Source organism: Megalobrama amblycephala, linkage group LG1 (genome assembly GCF_018812025.1).
Source record: "Megalobrama amblycephala isolate DHTTF-2021 linkage group LG1, ASM1881202v1, whole genome shotgun sequence".
Taxonomy (NCBI): domain Eukaryota; kingdom Metazoa; phylum Chordata; class Actinopteri; order Cypriniformes; family Xenocyprididae; genus Megalobrama; species Megalobrama amblycephala.
The window spans coordinates 34,463,237-34,480,471 of record NC_063044.1 but is presented as its reverse complement, the minus strand read 5'-3'; the positions used below and the strand labels follow the sequence as shown (position 1 = coordinate 34,480,471).

At 35.0% G+C, this 17,235-nt stretch overlaps 1 protein-coding gene across 1 annotated transcript in view; it reads right to left on the bottom strand.

The window, feature by feature from the left end:
• The window catches only part of ern1 (endoplasmic reticulum to nucleus signaling 1), a 37,620-nt gene that overhangs the window by 17,476 nt on the left and 2,909 nt on the right, over nucleotides 1-17,235 (bottom strand). The window contains exons 2-5 of the mRNA XM_048190827.1: nucleotides 6,770-6,890; nucleotides 2,001-2,034; nucleotides 1,613-1,685; nucleotides 1,305-1,377 (exon numbers count right to left, since the gene is read on the bottom strand). Of these exons, the coding sequence (XP_048046784.1) occupies nucleotides 1,305-1,377; nucleotides 1,613-1,685; nucleotides 2,001-2,034; nucleotides 6,770-6,890 (301 nt within the window). The remainder of the gene's footprint in view (nucleotides 1-1,304; nucleotides 1,378-1,612; nucleotides 1,686-2,000; nucleotides 2,035-6,769; nucleotides 6,891-17,235) is intronic.

Sequence of the window (17,235 nt, the reverse complement as noted above, 5' to 3'; positions counted from 1 at the left end):
AGTTACATGTTTGTGACAGTAGGAAAAGGGCAGTTTCAAACCATGTTTTTGAGACTGTATTTGATACACAGCAGTTAAAAAAAAATCAGTATTGACTGATGATTTGCACATGGTTTGTCTTAAAGTCTATTAAAAACACCACATAGACATATAAACAACATTAAACAGCTTGATTTTCACCATGGGGTCTTTAAAAGAAATGTGAAGCTTGTATTTTTGTTAAAGCATTTATACTACTTTACATACTGTGTTTCTATCACACTAGTCTCATGTTAACATGTACAATAGATTTGAAATATATTTTATATTATATTATATTTTAACATTTATTCTGGTGCACATCTTATTATCTTGTGTGCCAATCAACAGCATGTCAAAGATGCTATACTGATTCTGGTACATTTCTCAAAAGAATGGAGCTGATTAGTTGAAAGGTAAAAGGTGAAAAATTAGATGGTTTGGTTATCATACAAAAGGGAAAGTTCATTATTTTTTGGAATACAAATGAATTGTGTATAATGGCAAAAAATAAATAAACAAGTACTACTAAAATGGAAAAAACTGGCCATTTACATATTCAGTGCAGGGTTTTCCCATGTGCTTGTTGTTTTCCCATTTCATTTAGCCCTTTATCATCTTAAAGATCAAAAGTCCAAACACAACTGATGCAGCATGCATAAATGTTCTCTTCAGGATGTGTAAACAGACATCAACACGTCAATTCAAACACACCACATGTTTATGCCTGGAAAGGAGTGTGGCTTTGAGTCAAACAAGGCTATTTCCTGTGGGTTACACCGTGATATTCTACATATGAAAGGAACTTAAACGCTAATGTTTAAACCATTAATAAGTCTCATTTAGAGAGATTAACAAGTAACAGGATTAAGACATGATTTATCTTTCAGGTCTGGCACTCTGATTTAATCACTGTTTGGCCTGCTTCCTTTGGGCTGGGTGGGTGTCATTATTGATGTTTCTGTGCCTTGTGATTACGCACCCTTGGTGGTTAAGAAAGGGTGGTACGTACAGACATCTTAGTGTGGTGTTTGCGGTGAGATTATGAAACAATTCCATAGTGCCCACCCACCCACAGGGAGGCTGCTAGGGCCAGTTCCTCAAACGTTTACCTCCCCTGCTGGCAGTCTGATCATGTTGAAAATAACTAGGGTTACGGGTTTGTTCAAATCTCTAGCCCTAACTACAAGCTATTAATAGTGATGCTTGACTCAGCAAACTGAAATTAGGTTAAACAGAACTTGATTATGAGGGTCAGAATAAGAGTTACAGAAGGAGTATCTCACCCATGTATAAGATGCCATCAGAACTGCGACAGGGTGACGCCTGGACCAGCTCAGGAATGGTGAATGGCAGTTTCTGCAACATCCCCAAATATTAGATGTAATATTGCATTTTTAATACATCCAAAATTACTCAAAGCAACTTTTTCTTTTAGTTAAAAGCAGTCTAATCATTTAATACCACTGCTACTGACCTCAAATGTTTCACTTCAAACTGATATTGTTCATTTCTAAAATTGTCATTACTGAAAGATACTAATCTTTCCAGAGAATGAGGAAGTCCTTCATGAAAAACGAAAATAACTTCTCACCGTCAGCCCCTCATTATTCTTTCCTCCAAGAGAGTACAGACTGCCATCGTTGGGGTCTGGGAGAAATGCAGGCCTGTGAAATAAGAACAAAATACTCAGACACTTTACATGTCGTGTTGTTTGACGGATGTCATTCCACACCTATATTCTGCTTTGTGAAGATTCATTAATTCTTTTTTTTTGTGTTCTACAGAAAAGGAAAAAAAAACAGCAGTGTTTGAGTGTTTTTTTTGTTTTTTTGGGTGTTGAGTGTTTTTTTTTTTTTTTTTTCAGCAGCAGTAAGATATCATGAATAGGAAGAATTGTGCAGGCTCAGCATCTTGCACAGTTCCTGTTGTTTGACTTTCCAAATGCACAACCACTCAAGTATAAACGAAAGAATGCTTACTCTGACACGTGCGTTGGGACTTGCAAAACAGGATCTGCATTGGGAATGAGAAAAGGTTCAGTTAGGAGTTATAAACTTTATCACAGGCAAATGAAGGGATAAGCAAACATTAAGACATAAAGCAAACAAAGTGTTGGGTGTCAAACTTGTGAAGGACACTTAACAGACATTAATCCATTAACATAAATTAATCCACTAGTACTCTATTATATAAGACCTTCATGTAAACAGCAAGTACATATATGTTTTAGTACATATTTTAGAAAGTCATCAAACCTATCCACAAATGGAAGTATTATTCAGTGACACAGCTCTCACAGCTCTATTCCAGATCTATCTAGTTAAACTCTCAAACAACTTCGCAACATCAAACCTCAATTTAAATCATAACCATGCACTGTTCGCTGTTGGCCAGAGGAGAATTGGCCCCCCAACTGAGCCTGGTTTCTCCCAAGGTTTTTTTTCAAAAGGTTTCACCTTTTTGTCATCTGATGTCACCTGATGGAGTTTGGGTTCCTTGTCGCTGTCGCCTTTGGCTTGCTTAGTTGGGGACACTTGATATTCAACAAAGTTTTTTGATCTGCCTGCATTGACACCATTGTATGTGAACAGAACTGAGCTGGACGATGACATCACTGTTTTCTCCAGTGCTGATATATAGATAAATTTACTAATTATTGATTTTTACAACAGAATGAATCAATACTTAATTTACCTAAGCTGGACAATGACACCATTTTCTTTAAGAGCTGCTGTGCAGCCAAAAATGATTTACCAGTTATCACTGTAAAGCTGCTTTGACACAGTCTGCATTGTAAAAAGCACTATATAAATAAAGGTGACTTGACTTGACTTGTGATGTCGTATAGCTATGATTTATATCAGTCAATGGCCACACATAAACTACGACATGCACATAAACTACGATGGAAGAACATTTATAGAATAAATTACTTGACGCGCATCAAAAACACAGGTGACTTTGCCTCAACAGAGGCTGTGATCGGATAAATGGACAAACCAGCGGACCAATCGCATCGCAGCATCTCAAATGTTGGTTTGGTTGTTCTGAAACGTCTGAGCCAAAGTCTGTTATCAGAATGATTTGGTTTAATTCCCTTCCAGAAGTGTCTCACACGATTGTGTTCCCAAACAAGAGCCTTGGAACGCAAGAGAACATGACAGCGTTTGAATTTCATCTGCAGTCACTTATGATGGAGGAAAAAGAGACAGTTTCTTCCCCGACTGCAGCAACTTCCATTTTTAATACAGATATTTTGCGCCAGTTTTGCAGGAAGTGGCAATTTTGTTCTCTTGAACACTGGATGGAAACGCTGCTTTACTTGCAAATGTTTTGTGTGATATTCCAATTTTGAACACAAGCTAAAATTGCAACTTTGGATGTAAACAGCTACAGACTTCAAATATGGTTAATCAAATCACATTTTAGAGTAAAAACGATTCAATATTAAAATACAATTTATGAAACAGATAAAAACAGTAAAAAAAATAAAACTCCTGGATGCTGATTGGTCAGCAAAGATTTCAAATGCTGCACTCAAATACACAATATAAAACACAATTTCAGTTAAAAGAGCAAAGTCCTGAATGTCTTACTCCCGTGAGTGTACATTGGCTATATAAAAGCTACAAATTAATTTTGTGTCTCATACTGTATGGCAATTGTGTGAGCATGACCACAATGACAACACACTTAAACACAGACTGTCAGGTGGGTGTGTAGTGCAACGGCCTCTAACGTCCTGCAGCTCCAGCACGTATGACTGGCTCAGCCTGTACAGCAGGTTTCTGGGAGACTGCAGGTGCTGTGGCTGTTTGAATATTGAAAAATAAGGCCAGTGGGTGGCTAGTGTGCCGATGATGGAAGATTCCAGTCAATGCATGTTAAATACAGCAGAAATGGAGGGAGCATTAACATGCATTAAACAGAACCATCCCTCATTCATGTGTTGTTTTGGGAGAAAGCTCAAGAGGAAATGAAGTGGACAGACCGGCCTGGCCTTGATGACACACAGTTTGTGTGCAGTTGGTTGACAGTTTTTTCAATATTATTGAAACAGTGTGTAAGGAAAAACAGTGCAGCAGCAACCTGGTGTCATACCAGCTGCATGCTGGACAAGATTACCACCTTTTGAAACAAATGCAGTAAAAACAATTGCTTTAATAAAAATGATTCAAATACTTCCCACAACATATTTAATTCTGTCATCATTTACTCACCCTCAAGATGTTCCAAACCATATTAATTTATTTCTTGTGTTGAACACAAAGGAAGAGGTAACACATTCTTTAAGTTCTCACTATAAACTTCCTGTGTTTATTAGCATGCATATTACTAGGATATCGGCTATTTATTAGTACTTATAAAGCACATATTATGCCTTATTTTGCATGACCATATTATACATCCCTTAATCCTACCTAATAACTAAACTTAACAACTACAATATTAACTATTATTAAGCAGCAATTAGGAGTTTATTGAGGAAAACATTTTAGTAGTTAATAGTGAATATGTGTTCCCCAAACTATGGTGTGACCAAAGAAGATATTTTGAAAAATGTCGGCAACTAAACTGGTCTCCTTTGACTATTTTTTTCTATTCGTCCTGCAACTGTTTGGTTACCAACATTCTTCAAAATATCTTCTTTTATGTTCAACAGATGAAAGAACTTCATGCATGTTTAGAAGAACATCAGGGTGAGCAAAAGACGACAGAATTTTCTTTTTTTCCCCCATCTCATTAAATGTGGTAAAACACAGAAGCTCAACCGTACATGCTTGACTTGAAAAAACAAACCCTAACTGTTTTTTGTGGAAGCTCAGATGTGCTTTTGTGACACACAAATACAAACCTCATTGGTATACAAACCTCAAAGCACGTATTTGATGTGCTCTATGTGTGCGAGTTAATTAATGTTTATATATACAGTACAGTCCAAAAGTTTGGAAACACTAAGATTTTTAATGTTTTTAAAAGAAGTTTCGTCTGCTCACCAAGGCTACATTTATTTAATTAAAAATACTGTAAAAAACAGTAATATTGTGAAATATTATTACAATTTAAAATAACTGTTTTCTATTTGAATATATTTCACAAAGTAATTTATTCCTGTGATGGCAAAGCTGAATTTTCAGCATCATTACTCCAGTCTTCAGTGTCACATGATCCTTCAGAAATCATTCTAATATGCTGATCTGCTGCTCAAGAAACATTTAATGTGTACAATATTTTTTTTCAGGATTATTTTATGAATAGAAAGTTCAAAAGAACAATGTTTATCTGAAATCTAATCTTTTGTAACATTATAAATGTCTTTACTGCCACTTTTGATTGATTTAATGCATCCTTGCTGAATAAAAGTATTCATTTCTTTAATTTCTTTTCAAAAAAATAAAAATAAAAATTCTTACTGACCCCAAACTTTTGAACGGTAGTGTATAATGCTACATAGAAGCTTTGTATTTCAGATAAATGCTGTTCTTTTGAACTTTCTATTCATCAAGGAATCCTGAAAAAAAAAGTACACAACTGTTTTCAACATTGAAAATAATCATAAATGTTTATTGAGCAGCAGATCAGCATATTAGAATGATTTCTGAAGGATCATGTTACACTGAAGACTGGAGTAACGATGCTGAAAATTCAGCTTTGCATCACAGGAATAAATTACTTTGTCAAATATATTTAAATAGTACACAGTTATTTTAAATTGTAATAATATTTCACAATATTACTGTTTTTTACTGTATTTTTAATTAAATAAATGTAGCCTTGGTGAGCAGACGAAACTTCTTTTAAAAACATTAAAAATCTTAGTGGTTCCAAACTTTTGGACTGTACTGTATATTTATATATATATTTTAACTCATTTATGTTGAAATACGTAGAAACCATCCAACATTTGATCTTACAATCACTTCTCAAATGTTCCTATGTGTGATTCAGAGACAAAAAACTTGCGTATGCCTCTCTTTCATAAGTGAAATCTACAAATTGCAAAAGTCTCCTAATTAATGTCATTAACATAAAAGAGCACCAGTCAAATTCCAAATACTTTACTTAAGAACGGCGAGTGGCAAAAATTGCTTAGATTCAGGATTCTAGAAATGATCTGTGCATGTGATTGAGGAATGAATATTCAAATGAATTTGCATTAAATCTGGTTGTTTTAACCAAGATTATGCTGCAAGATGTATTTTTTTTCAACTATGTTAAAGTTCTCTGTTATAGGCAATTTTGCTAATTTACAGTTAATTCCCATTTAATTCCCATTACTTCCCATGGAAAGTTTCCAACTTTGAAAATTCCCAGAATGTTTCAACCCTAGTGGTGACATCACTACACGCATTAGCATTAGTTAACCGTGCTGAGAATTCCGGGCAGAGAACAGTGTGTAATCGGACTGTGCCAAACCAGGCTCAAGTGGAAATATAATTGTTCATCACCGTTCATTACTGTTCCTCAAACCGTTCGGCCTGACGGAGCAAGAGTTAATTCATTTGATATATCAACACTCCCAGTTTCTGTTAATATAAAAAGTTTGCAAAAACAAGCAGCTTTGCCATAATTACAGCAGAATTACCAAAAGAAACATCTTCACCTGTATGAGGGGCCTTTGAATATTGTGCAGGATAATGGAAGGCCTTTAGGTCAAAAAGGTTGAGAACACTGATAACGATTTTACACTCCTGCAAACAACAGTGCTGGTGTTCACTTTCACACGATCATAAAAGCGTATGCGTACCTTCTTTCAAGGTCCATTTGATTGTTCCAGATCTCTTGCTGACGGCGTGAAGGTTCCCGTCCAGCGTAGACACAAAGAGCAGACTCTCTGGTACAGACACCGTACTGCTGCTGCAGAAGCCCTGCAAACACACAGCATCACTGCATCCGTTTTCTTTGGTTTGTCTTATTATTCACAATTTTGTTAAAAACAGTAGTGGCCAAAAGTGATGTCCAGCCCAAGAAAATTGACATCTTCACCCTTAATTCAAATATTATTATTAAACTTTTGTTAAAGATTTTATATTGTGTAGTGAAGTCAATAGTTTTATTTGTGATAATAACACAATGAAACATGCCAAATTGTGCCAACATCAGTTTTGGCCAGGCTGTCATACAAAGAAATTATGGAATAACGGAATATTATATTAACTCAATATGTTGTAGTTAATGAATACTTTTTCCTGCATTTTTGCATAGTAAAATAAAACCTGTAGCTGTAGTTTGCCTTGTTGGCCAAATAATTTAATACTTTAACAGTTGTTTTGTTATTCCCTCATATTTAAAATATTTAAAAATGTTGGTTTAATTGAATTTGTAGGGTCATTAAAAACCAATATCTGGACGCCACTGTATATTGTGAAATACTTGATATTCAGACTCTCAAATATGTGTAAGTAAATGCATTTTGTGTTTTAAACAGTTTTACGTCAGAGCCGGTCAGATTCACAACATGTAAATTCATTCTTCACCCTAATGACATAAAAGTGAGTGACGGACAATGGGAATAAGAATAGAGTAGACTTTATCATGATCTACACGTGATTAACGTGAATAAAATGTTGTCAAATTGTTTACTTTTTTAAATTAATTTTTATTTGACAATATTTACTAAAACAATTCAAAATAATAAATCTTTTTAAAGTAATAATTTGAACATGATAAAAAAAATACGTAAAATAAACAGAAGCTGTTTATTAGAAGCTTCTCGATTGTGTAATAATACTATTATAATATTTTTTCACAAATAGAGAAAATTGTAAAAATAAAAGAGAAGTAAACACTCCAACCCACAGTAATCTGGTAAGTCTGTGTGGAATTGGAATCATATTTTCTCAAAGACCAGATAACTCGATTTATAAATACAGTACAAAGTGAATACGACATGGCTGTAAACTGGATATAGCGCAGCATAGTTTGAAACCAAGGATTTAAAGGTGCCCTAGAATTAAAAATTGAATTTACCTGGGCATAGTTAAATAACAAGAGTTCAGTACATGGAAATGACATACAGTGAGTCTCAAACTCCATTGTTTCCTACTTCTTATATAAATCTCATTTGTTTAAAAGACCTCCGAAGAACAGGTGAATCTCAACATAACACCGACTGTTACGTAACAGTCGGGCTAATTAATATGTAAGCCCCCAATATTTGCATATGCCAGCTCATGTTCAAGGCATTACACAAGGGCAGCCAGTATTAACATCTGGATCTGTAAGCAAGCAAGGACAACAGCGAAAAATAGCAGATGGAGCCATAATAACTGACATGATCCATGATAACATGATATTTTTAGTGATATTTGTAAACTGTCTTTCTAAATGTTTCGTTAACATGTTGCTAATGTACTGTTAAATGTGGTTAAAGTTACCATTGTTTCTTACTGTATTCACGGAGACAAGAGCCGTCGTTATTTTCATTATTAAACACTTGCAGTCTGTATAATGCATAAACACAACTTCATTCTTTATAAATCTCTCCAACAGTGTAGCATTAGCCGTTAGCCACGGAACATACTATCAAATTCATTCAGAATCAAATGTAAACATACAAATAAATACAATACTCACATAATCCGATGTATGCATGCAGCATGCATGACAAACACTTTGTAAAGATCCATTTTGAGGGTTATATTAGCTGTGTGAACTTTGTTTATGCAATGATAGAATCGAGAGCTCGGGAGGGGGCGGATAGCGCGAGCAATTAAAGGGGCAGCAGCCTGAATCGGCGCATTTCTAATTATGCCCCAAAATAGGCAGTTAAAAAAATTAATAAAAAAAAATCTATGGGGTATTTTGAGCTGAAACATTCAGGGCACACCTTAGACTTATATTATATCTTGTAAAAAAATGTTCGATGGCACCTTTAAAGTTGCTCGCAGCCGAAATCTCCTCTGCACATTCGAATTAACATGGACAGACCGTCATGCACATGCATTTTATACAGGCTATACAAACAAGAAGATATAACAGCTGGATTTGCTGAACTTTGCCAGATTTGTGGCATTAAAACAACAATTATCAGCTGATAATTGAAAATATATGCCTTGCCGATATATCGGTTGATCACTACTTCTGTGTATTTAACCATCTGACACCTAAAATAAATTATTTGGTTGAAAACATTGTATTTCTGGATTCCCAATGGAAGAAAGCACTAAAACTCTGCAGTCTTTATCATAAAACCCTTAATATACCACTTGCATTGAGGGTAATGGAGAAAACCGAAGGAACATAAAATCTGTCTAATTAGAGCTAGGGATTAAAAACAGTTACCAGTTTGACCATAAACTACTATGAAACTCCTGACATTTAATGTCACCATTTTTATATTTTATTTTCATTGTTAAAACCGTATTTGATTACCGCGATTTGAAAAACACTGATGGTAAATACTGTCCAGTATTGAACAAAGTTAGCAATAGTCTCAGGCACAGCATGCAGATTTTGTTTTGTGTGAAACCGTGCCAGAAAACAGTGAGGTTTTACATTCATTTTTTTAATAGATATCAATGGAGGAGAGGCTTCAGTACACTGAATAAACTGTTTATGTGATGAAATAGCTTATCACTTAATGAATCGACAACCTGTCTGCTAATCTTCAACATGTTTGACATAAATTTGTATAATACAAACTAAAATGATTACAGTGGGTGTATCAGTACTTTTTGAACATTTCCACTTTTTCCAACACATTTTAAGAAGACCGTGATAACATTGTTAACCATGATCATTTTGGTCACTTTAATCATATATAATTAGAGCCATTAACATGCATCAGAACCAAAAAAGTATACTAAAGATTACAGCTACAGCGCATGTTGTAATGTAATTTGAGGATGCAGGTGATACTGCAGAGATATAAACATCCCATGTGCAATGTGGGCAGAGTGGATGCATGTGGAAGTCAATAACTGCAAGTACTTTTGTGTGGGCTGGTTTGGACCCTGTACAGCAAACAACAGAGTGCTACTCTGAATATGAAGGCGTCTAGTAGGAGTAGGAACTAGTTCAGTTAGTGGATTTGAAAGGAGAATAAGCAGAAATGAGCAACAGGCACAGGGTGGAGAGCGGACAAACTCAGAGCTGAAAACATTAAAACTAAATACCTGTCTCAAGGCTTGTCCACACCACAACAAATGCTGAAATAAACATTTTAACTTCAATGAAAGGCTGTTAATGTGTCTGTTCAGGCTAAGATGAACATTTACAAGCCATTATCACATTCACAACACATTTTTTTATTTTTATTTGACAAAAAGCTGTTTTTTCACACTGCAAAGAAAACTGGTCAACCAATAAAAATTGTGATTTTGGTCACATCTGGAGCCACTGCTGTTACATAAAGCTACACATATTATACTTTTGTTTTTTTTATACATTTATACATACTGTCAAACCAAAATTTATTCAGACACCTTGAACATTTCATTCATTATTACAGTTTAAAAAAAATGGTAATAAAATATGACAAGATCTCAGAGTTAAACTGTGTCAGAAAAAAATAATCTTAATTATGTCAGATAACACTTAAGCAAAACATGGTCAGGTCAAAGTGTTTGAATCATTTTTGGTCCCAAATTTGTATACATTTTAGTGGTAGTCCACTGTATGAAGAATTTTTGGGTATAATATGTCACAGTTTACTTTGTTTTGGTATCCTCACTTACAGAAATTAACTATAGTGTCCTGCACCCACTAGTAAAATAAAAAATAAAAATTATATCTAGTGTCTGAATAATTTTTGGTTTGACTGTATATAAATACCATAGCAAATACAAAAATCTGTTTGAAAACATTATTTCTTCCTTTCTTTTCTGTATCAAAAGCATCAGAAATGGGAAGTTTTGTGTATTGGGGTGTTTCTGCTTTTCCATAAACCACAACGTTTATGTCAGAGATTTAATTTGCATTTTCATTCTGCCCATCCACTGTTTTTCATGCACTAGTCTGCAGTCAATGCTGAAATTTTGTCTTGATGCGAACTAGGGCTGGAACAACACACAGACGTAATTGATTGCGTCAACAATGTTAATTAGTCTATTTGCATGGAATGCGACGATTCGTCGCACTGTTTATGTTCCCCAATGATGGCGGCTCTAACTCCAGGGCATGCTAAAAATCAGCTGTTATTACAAAAATAGAGACCAATCTAAAGTGTGGGAATTTTTTAAAACAGAGACCAAATAAAATGGTGCTCTGCATGCGCTGTAAAACTGAAATGCCATAGGCCTAACACAGCAGCAAAACTTGCATCTGAAGAAAACATCCTGGGGCTCACTTACCTCAAAACAACCAGATGGCAGTGTAAGTATTCGGACTATTAATGTGAATTTTTTGAACAGCATTAAAATAGAGTTGTCAGTGCCATATTTTGTGCTTAATACGGCTGCGTTCATGCAGCATTCTGTTTTACAAGCTGCCGTGGCTGTGAGGGGCACGGCTCAAACATACGCTCTGTGACCGGTTACAAAGCATTTAATGCTTTTGTTGGTATTTATAATATCTAATGGATAAACTCACTTCCCAATTGGAGTCATTTATTCAATAAAACGGTCAATTGTGGTAAACTTCACGGTTTTATGGACACCGCCATGTTACAAACTGTCGCTATGGTTAGTTAGTTAGTTAAAACTACTCGATTAATCGGAATGTAATCGATAGATTAATCGATTGAAAAAATAATCATTAGTTCAAACACTAGCTCCGGTGGATCTGTGAATGAATGCAAATCATTTCTCCATCTCCATGAGTACCAGTTCACTGTGGCTCTCACATTATACGATTCATATAATTCATTCATTTATATATTCTTTCATAAAATTTCTCTCAGCACTTGGCCTTCTGTCATGTTTTCACACAAAACAAAACCTATGCTGTGCAAGTGCGCATGAGACTGTTGCTAACTTTTCTTAATGTTGAATAGTATGTAACCTACTGCTAATGTGTTATTTAACGTTTACATTTATGCATTTGTGCAGAAGCCTCTACCCAAAAGCAACAAGCATTGCTCTGAAATTGTGATGACATTTCATCAGTTCAAGCATTCCCTGGGAATCAAATCAACAATCTTGGCAATACCAACAGTCATTGCATTCTCTTTTTATTTTTAGAAGTGTTACTTGAATCCAAAAGTTGCTTCAAACAACAATGGTACAACACCCAGTTTTTGTAGATTAAAAAAAAAAAAAAAAGTTCAGACAAGGAAAGAAATGCACAGTGATCACTCAAAGTAAGTCACCAGACCAGGCCTGATAGCTACACCTGACCTCTAGACAGACTGTTGTTCAGCCACATTAATTCACCCGACCCTGCTTACCTAGACAAACTAGTTTGGGTGCAGGTTCAATAAACAATTAGACTTTATATATACACTGCAATTCAAAAGTTTTAGATCGGTAAGAATTTTTGAATGTTTTTGAAAGAAGTCTCTTCTGCTCACCATTTTGATCCAAATTCACATTATTTATTTATTTTTACAATCTTTATTTGATCCAAAATACAGCAAAAACAGTAATATTGTGAAATATTATTACAGTTTAAAACAACTGTTTTCTATGTGAATGTTGTAAAATGCAATTTATTCCTGTGATGCTAATGCTGAATTTTCTGCATCATTATTATTTTCTGCAGCATGTGTCACATGACCCTTCAGAAATCATGCTAACATGATGATTTGATGCTCAAGAAACATTTCTGATTATTATCAACATTGGAAACAGTTGTGTACAATTTTTTCATGATTCTTTGATCAATATGAAGTTCAAAACAACAGCATTTATCTGAAGAAGAAAAAATTGTAACATTTTAAATGTCTTTATTCTCACTTTTGATCAATATAATCTGTGCTTGAAGAATAAAAGTATTACGTTCTTTCATTTATTTAAAAACAAAATTCTTACTGACCCCAAACTTTTTAATGGCAGTGTATAATGTTATAAAAGTTTTGAACTTTCTATTCATTACTCATGAAAGAACTGTTTTCAACACTGATAATAATAAAAAAAAAATTTCCTTGAGCATCAAATCAGCATATTACAATGATTTCTGAAGGATCATGTGACACTGAAGACTGTAGTAATGATGCTGAGAATTCAACTTTGATCACAGGAGGGTCATTCTGTGTCAAATCAATCAAATTTCAGAAACTTTGATTTTATTATTATTTTTTTCTGCTAAAGGACAAACAAAAATAGTGATGAAAGCCAAAATATTAAATGTCACAGATATATATTTAGACTGTTGGCATATAATGAAACAAAGATGGCTAAAGTCAACAGATTTACTAATAGACTAATCTCTGCAAAAATAAAATAACAATACTGCCATCTTTCTAAAGTCTAAATTTTTCTACATCATTTTCTAAATTTTTTACATCCCTCTAATTTGGCTCCAAATCTCAGGTGAAAATGATCATTTTGACCCCCCCTCTACAAAATAGTGGATTGCTCAGTAAATTTACATTACATTTTATTAACAAAATCAAAAATTTGAGCCGGGGACCTCTGGTTGATTTGACATGGAATGGCCCAGGAATAAATTACAGTTTAGAATATATTCAAATAGAAAACAGTCATTTTAAATTGTAAAAATATTTCACAATATTATTGTTTTTTCATGTTTTTTTTTTTAGATCAAATAAATGCAGCCTTGGTGAGCAGAAGAGACTTCTTTTAAAAACATTTAAAAAATCTTACTGATCTAAAAATTTTTTTATATATAATATACATATATACATACATACACACACACACTACACATTCTACTGGATGACATGTTGAAGTGATAATCAGTTTTGTTTTTTGCAGATTTAGTGGCTTGAATATGACAGTTAGCGTAACTGAGTCAGTGCAAACATTACACACCTGTGCAATCTCTCACGACCTAACATGGACCCGATCACCATCGAAACACAGCAGCAGCGTGCTCTTGGTTTCAGGAGAGAACAGAAAACATCCAGCACATCTGCTGGTGCCACAGCCGCAGCCCTCTCTGAACTCTGATACCACAGTCATCACACTGCAAACGCTCCTTCAGAGGTCTTGGAGATTACTTCAGGACGACATGAAAACAAACAGACACCAGAGATCTCGGGAGGCTGCTTCAACCCGCAGTGTCATCTCGACCACTTATAATGTACTTCATGACTACATTTGTGTGATGCCAAATATTGTTGGGCATTAGAGGTTCACAACGACACCACAGATTTACCACTTATTGTAGTTTTATGGACATAAAAATATGGTAAGCATATAGGTCAATGACGGGGGAAAAAAAAAGTTAAAAAATGAGATCTTTTTATTTAGAAAAGAAAAACTATTTTAACAAAACTGCTTCATCTGAAAAACTTAGTTGATCGTTTTTCAAAATTATATGAAACCAATGTGAATACAAAGTACTTGATAAATGTGTTTTAAACTAGATTTAAACTAGATTTTATTTACCATGGACATTCTCAAATGCCATTGGTCCATATTATAATATTGTGTGTCACAATATTATGTGTCACAAATGTGTGTGTCACATTTTTTTTATATGCTTCTAATTGACCCTTCGCTAGGAGTTTGATTGACAGGCGATCTAACCAATCATAATGCCGAATCCGCCATTTTGTCTGACAAAGCAGTCAGGGGAGTTAACGGATTAATGTAGGTGGACCTGAACTTGAAAAATGGTGTGTATACTGACGTCTTTCCATGTTTGAAACAAGTTTCCTTCTCATGTTCATTCATGTTTACTTGATGCTATAAAAGAACTATTAGGAAGAGATGATCGGTTCATGAGCCGCTTGAACTGAGGCGCTACAGCGATCTGTCACGACACATTAAAGAGCTACAAAATGGTATTTATGGTTTAATTTATTTAAAAATGACAAAATTTGAAATGTGAGACTTTGTTTCATATCAAAAGTAACCTGCTCTGTCTTCTCTGTCAATGCGTTGTCAGTGTCTTCTTTGCTCCGTGATGTATTTTTCACTGTGTGAGAACATGATGTGTGGCGAGAGATCGGCATGGCTTGTCAGACATAGCAACAGTAACTAAAGGGGGCGGGACTTTGTGAACGGTCAATTCTGAGGAAAGTTATTTTTTTCCATTTCCACAACATTAATGCAAAGTGCATATAGTGAGCAGAGGTCAGTTACGTCACTATTACATCATCACCATTCACCAATGGTAGTTCGAAGGTGCTTAGCATTCAGAGCAAACTTTTCTGGAAAGTTATTTTTGGCAAGCTGTTTCGAACTCCCAAAAAAAGACCTGAAACAAACTCACACGAACTTCATTTTGGCCCGATTTTGTTTGAAATTATGTCACACCAGTTTATTCTTCAATTTTGGGTGAAGTATTATCAGGCCCTTCATTTTCTGCCACCAGGGTAGGCTCCTCCCTCAAAAAAAACCCACATCATACCGGTTTCCAAACACCCAAATGGTCTCTAGATCTGGTCACAACTAAAATGAACTAAAATTACATGTGAGCCAAATTTTAAGGCCAGAGAGTGTAAAGTGAAAGGCCTGTTTTATACTTGTTATATTTTTTGTTTACCGAGTTCTTTTAAAGAGGAATCGAGAGCAAAAACACCAAAAGTCAAACTCTGCTTAATCTAAAATTATAAATTAACTGTGGGCACTCATTAATTTAATGAACACTAAAATGCTTAAAAGCAAGCAGTTGCTATGAAGCTAAATAAAACAGGGCAGACATTGCATCACCCCAATGCATAATAATAATACCCTAGCTAGTGCAGTGCAAAACATATTAATTTGAGCTCTATGCAAGCCATGTGTCCACAGCTGTACACAGCAGCGCCTGATGCTGGAGTGAGGCTTTATAAAACATGTGATTCGCAGGTCCACCCTTCCACATCCTCATTCTCCTACTGCACAGCAGAAAAGGGAAATATGAGAAACTATTTTAATAGACACTTGCAACATGTGCATTCATTAAAGACTACTGACATATACTGCTAATCATAACTGGTATGCTGCAATTTAAACTTTAATTTATGTAATATGTTGTAACTATTTTCTAAAAACCAGTTTAGGCCGAGAAAACAGTCTTTCTGCTGCATTTTACACCATTTAGATGTGACTATATAGCACAATATTTGACAATATAGCACATTTGTATATTTTTAATGCCTACTGCCCACTGTATTCAACAAGAAAGTTATCCATTATAAACTTTATCCAACTTAATGTACTCTTCTCCAAAATGTCTAAACTTCCAGCGAAGTATCAGGGGGTCATTAGATATGAGAGAAGATGTTTATTTAAGCCATAGATGGTAATGAGATGTACACCGCTAATCATTAAGGTACAGAAGAATAAGGAAGAGCTGTAAAATCCACATCCATAAAAATCCAACTAACGCAAATTACAAACCCAAAGGGCCAATAGCGAAGTCCATTTCAAGACTTTCTTTTCCAAAAAGCTAAGAATCTCAAGTGAAGTCATCTAAAAAAAGGAAAACAAATCTCTAATATAAATGCACCTTCAAACCTTTTAGTACTGAGCAGCATGATTTAAGTCTTTTGCAAGTCAATTGGACAAAAGTGTCTGCACAATTTGTTTATGTACATTTTTTGATTGTACTAAAGCAAAAAAACACCATAATATGTTTGCAGATATTTAGGAAACATGCTAAGTTCACATTCTCCAAAAAACAATCCTGCGTTTTTTCTACTTTGAAATGCGAGTTCCATGTCTGAATGTCTGTTTCTGTTTTGGGCTGTGTGATCCCGTCCCCTGCCAATTTATCAAATAGTATTTCGACACCCCGGGTTGCCAGTAGGTAGAATACAGTGTATTGCAGCCATGAAAGCCAGCAAATGAACTGGGTCAGAGATCTCAGACTCTACCTGACCTAAAAAGCCTCAGCATCCATCTAAAAAGCTCTATGAACGGAAGCATATTAAAACATGGATAAATCTGTAAGGCTCGTTGCCTTCCATTGTAAATTGTTTTCGCTCTTGTTGCGTGTCCTCAATCTGGCAACCTGACATGAGCATCGAGTCTGAGGGGGTGGAGGCGGGGGCGGGAGAAACAACTCTCTCCAATATTTTGAATTTGGATTGCAGTACCCATTTCAACCACTAGCTATTAATATTACATACTGCACCTTTAATAATGAATTTGTGTTGAGTGTCTATAGCTGTGCCCCATTTCGGAGGATGCGTCCTCTGGAGGTCTCATTTGTAGGCTG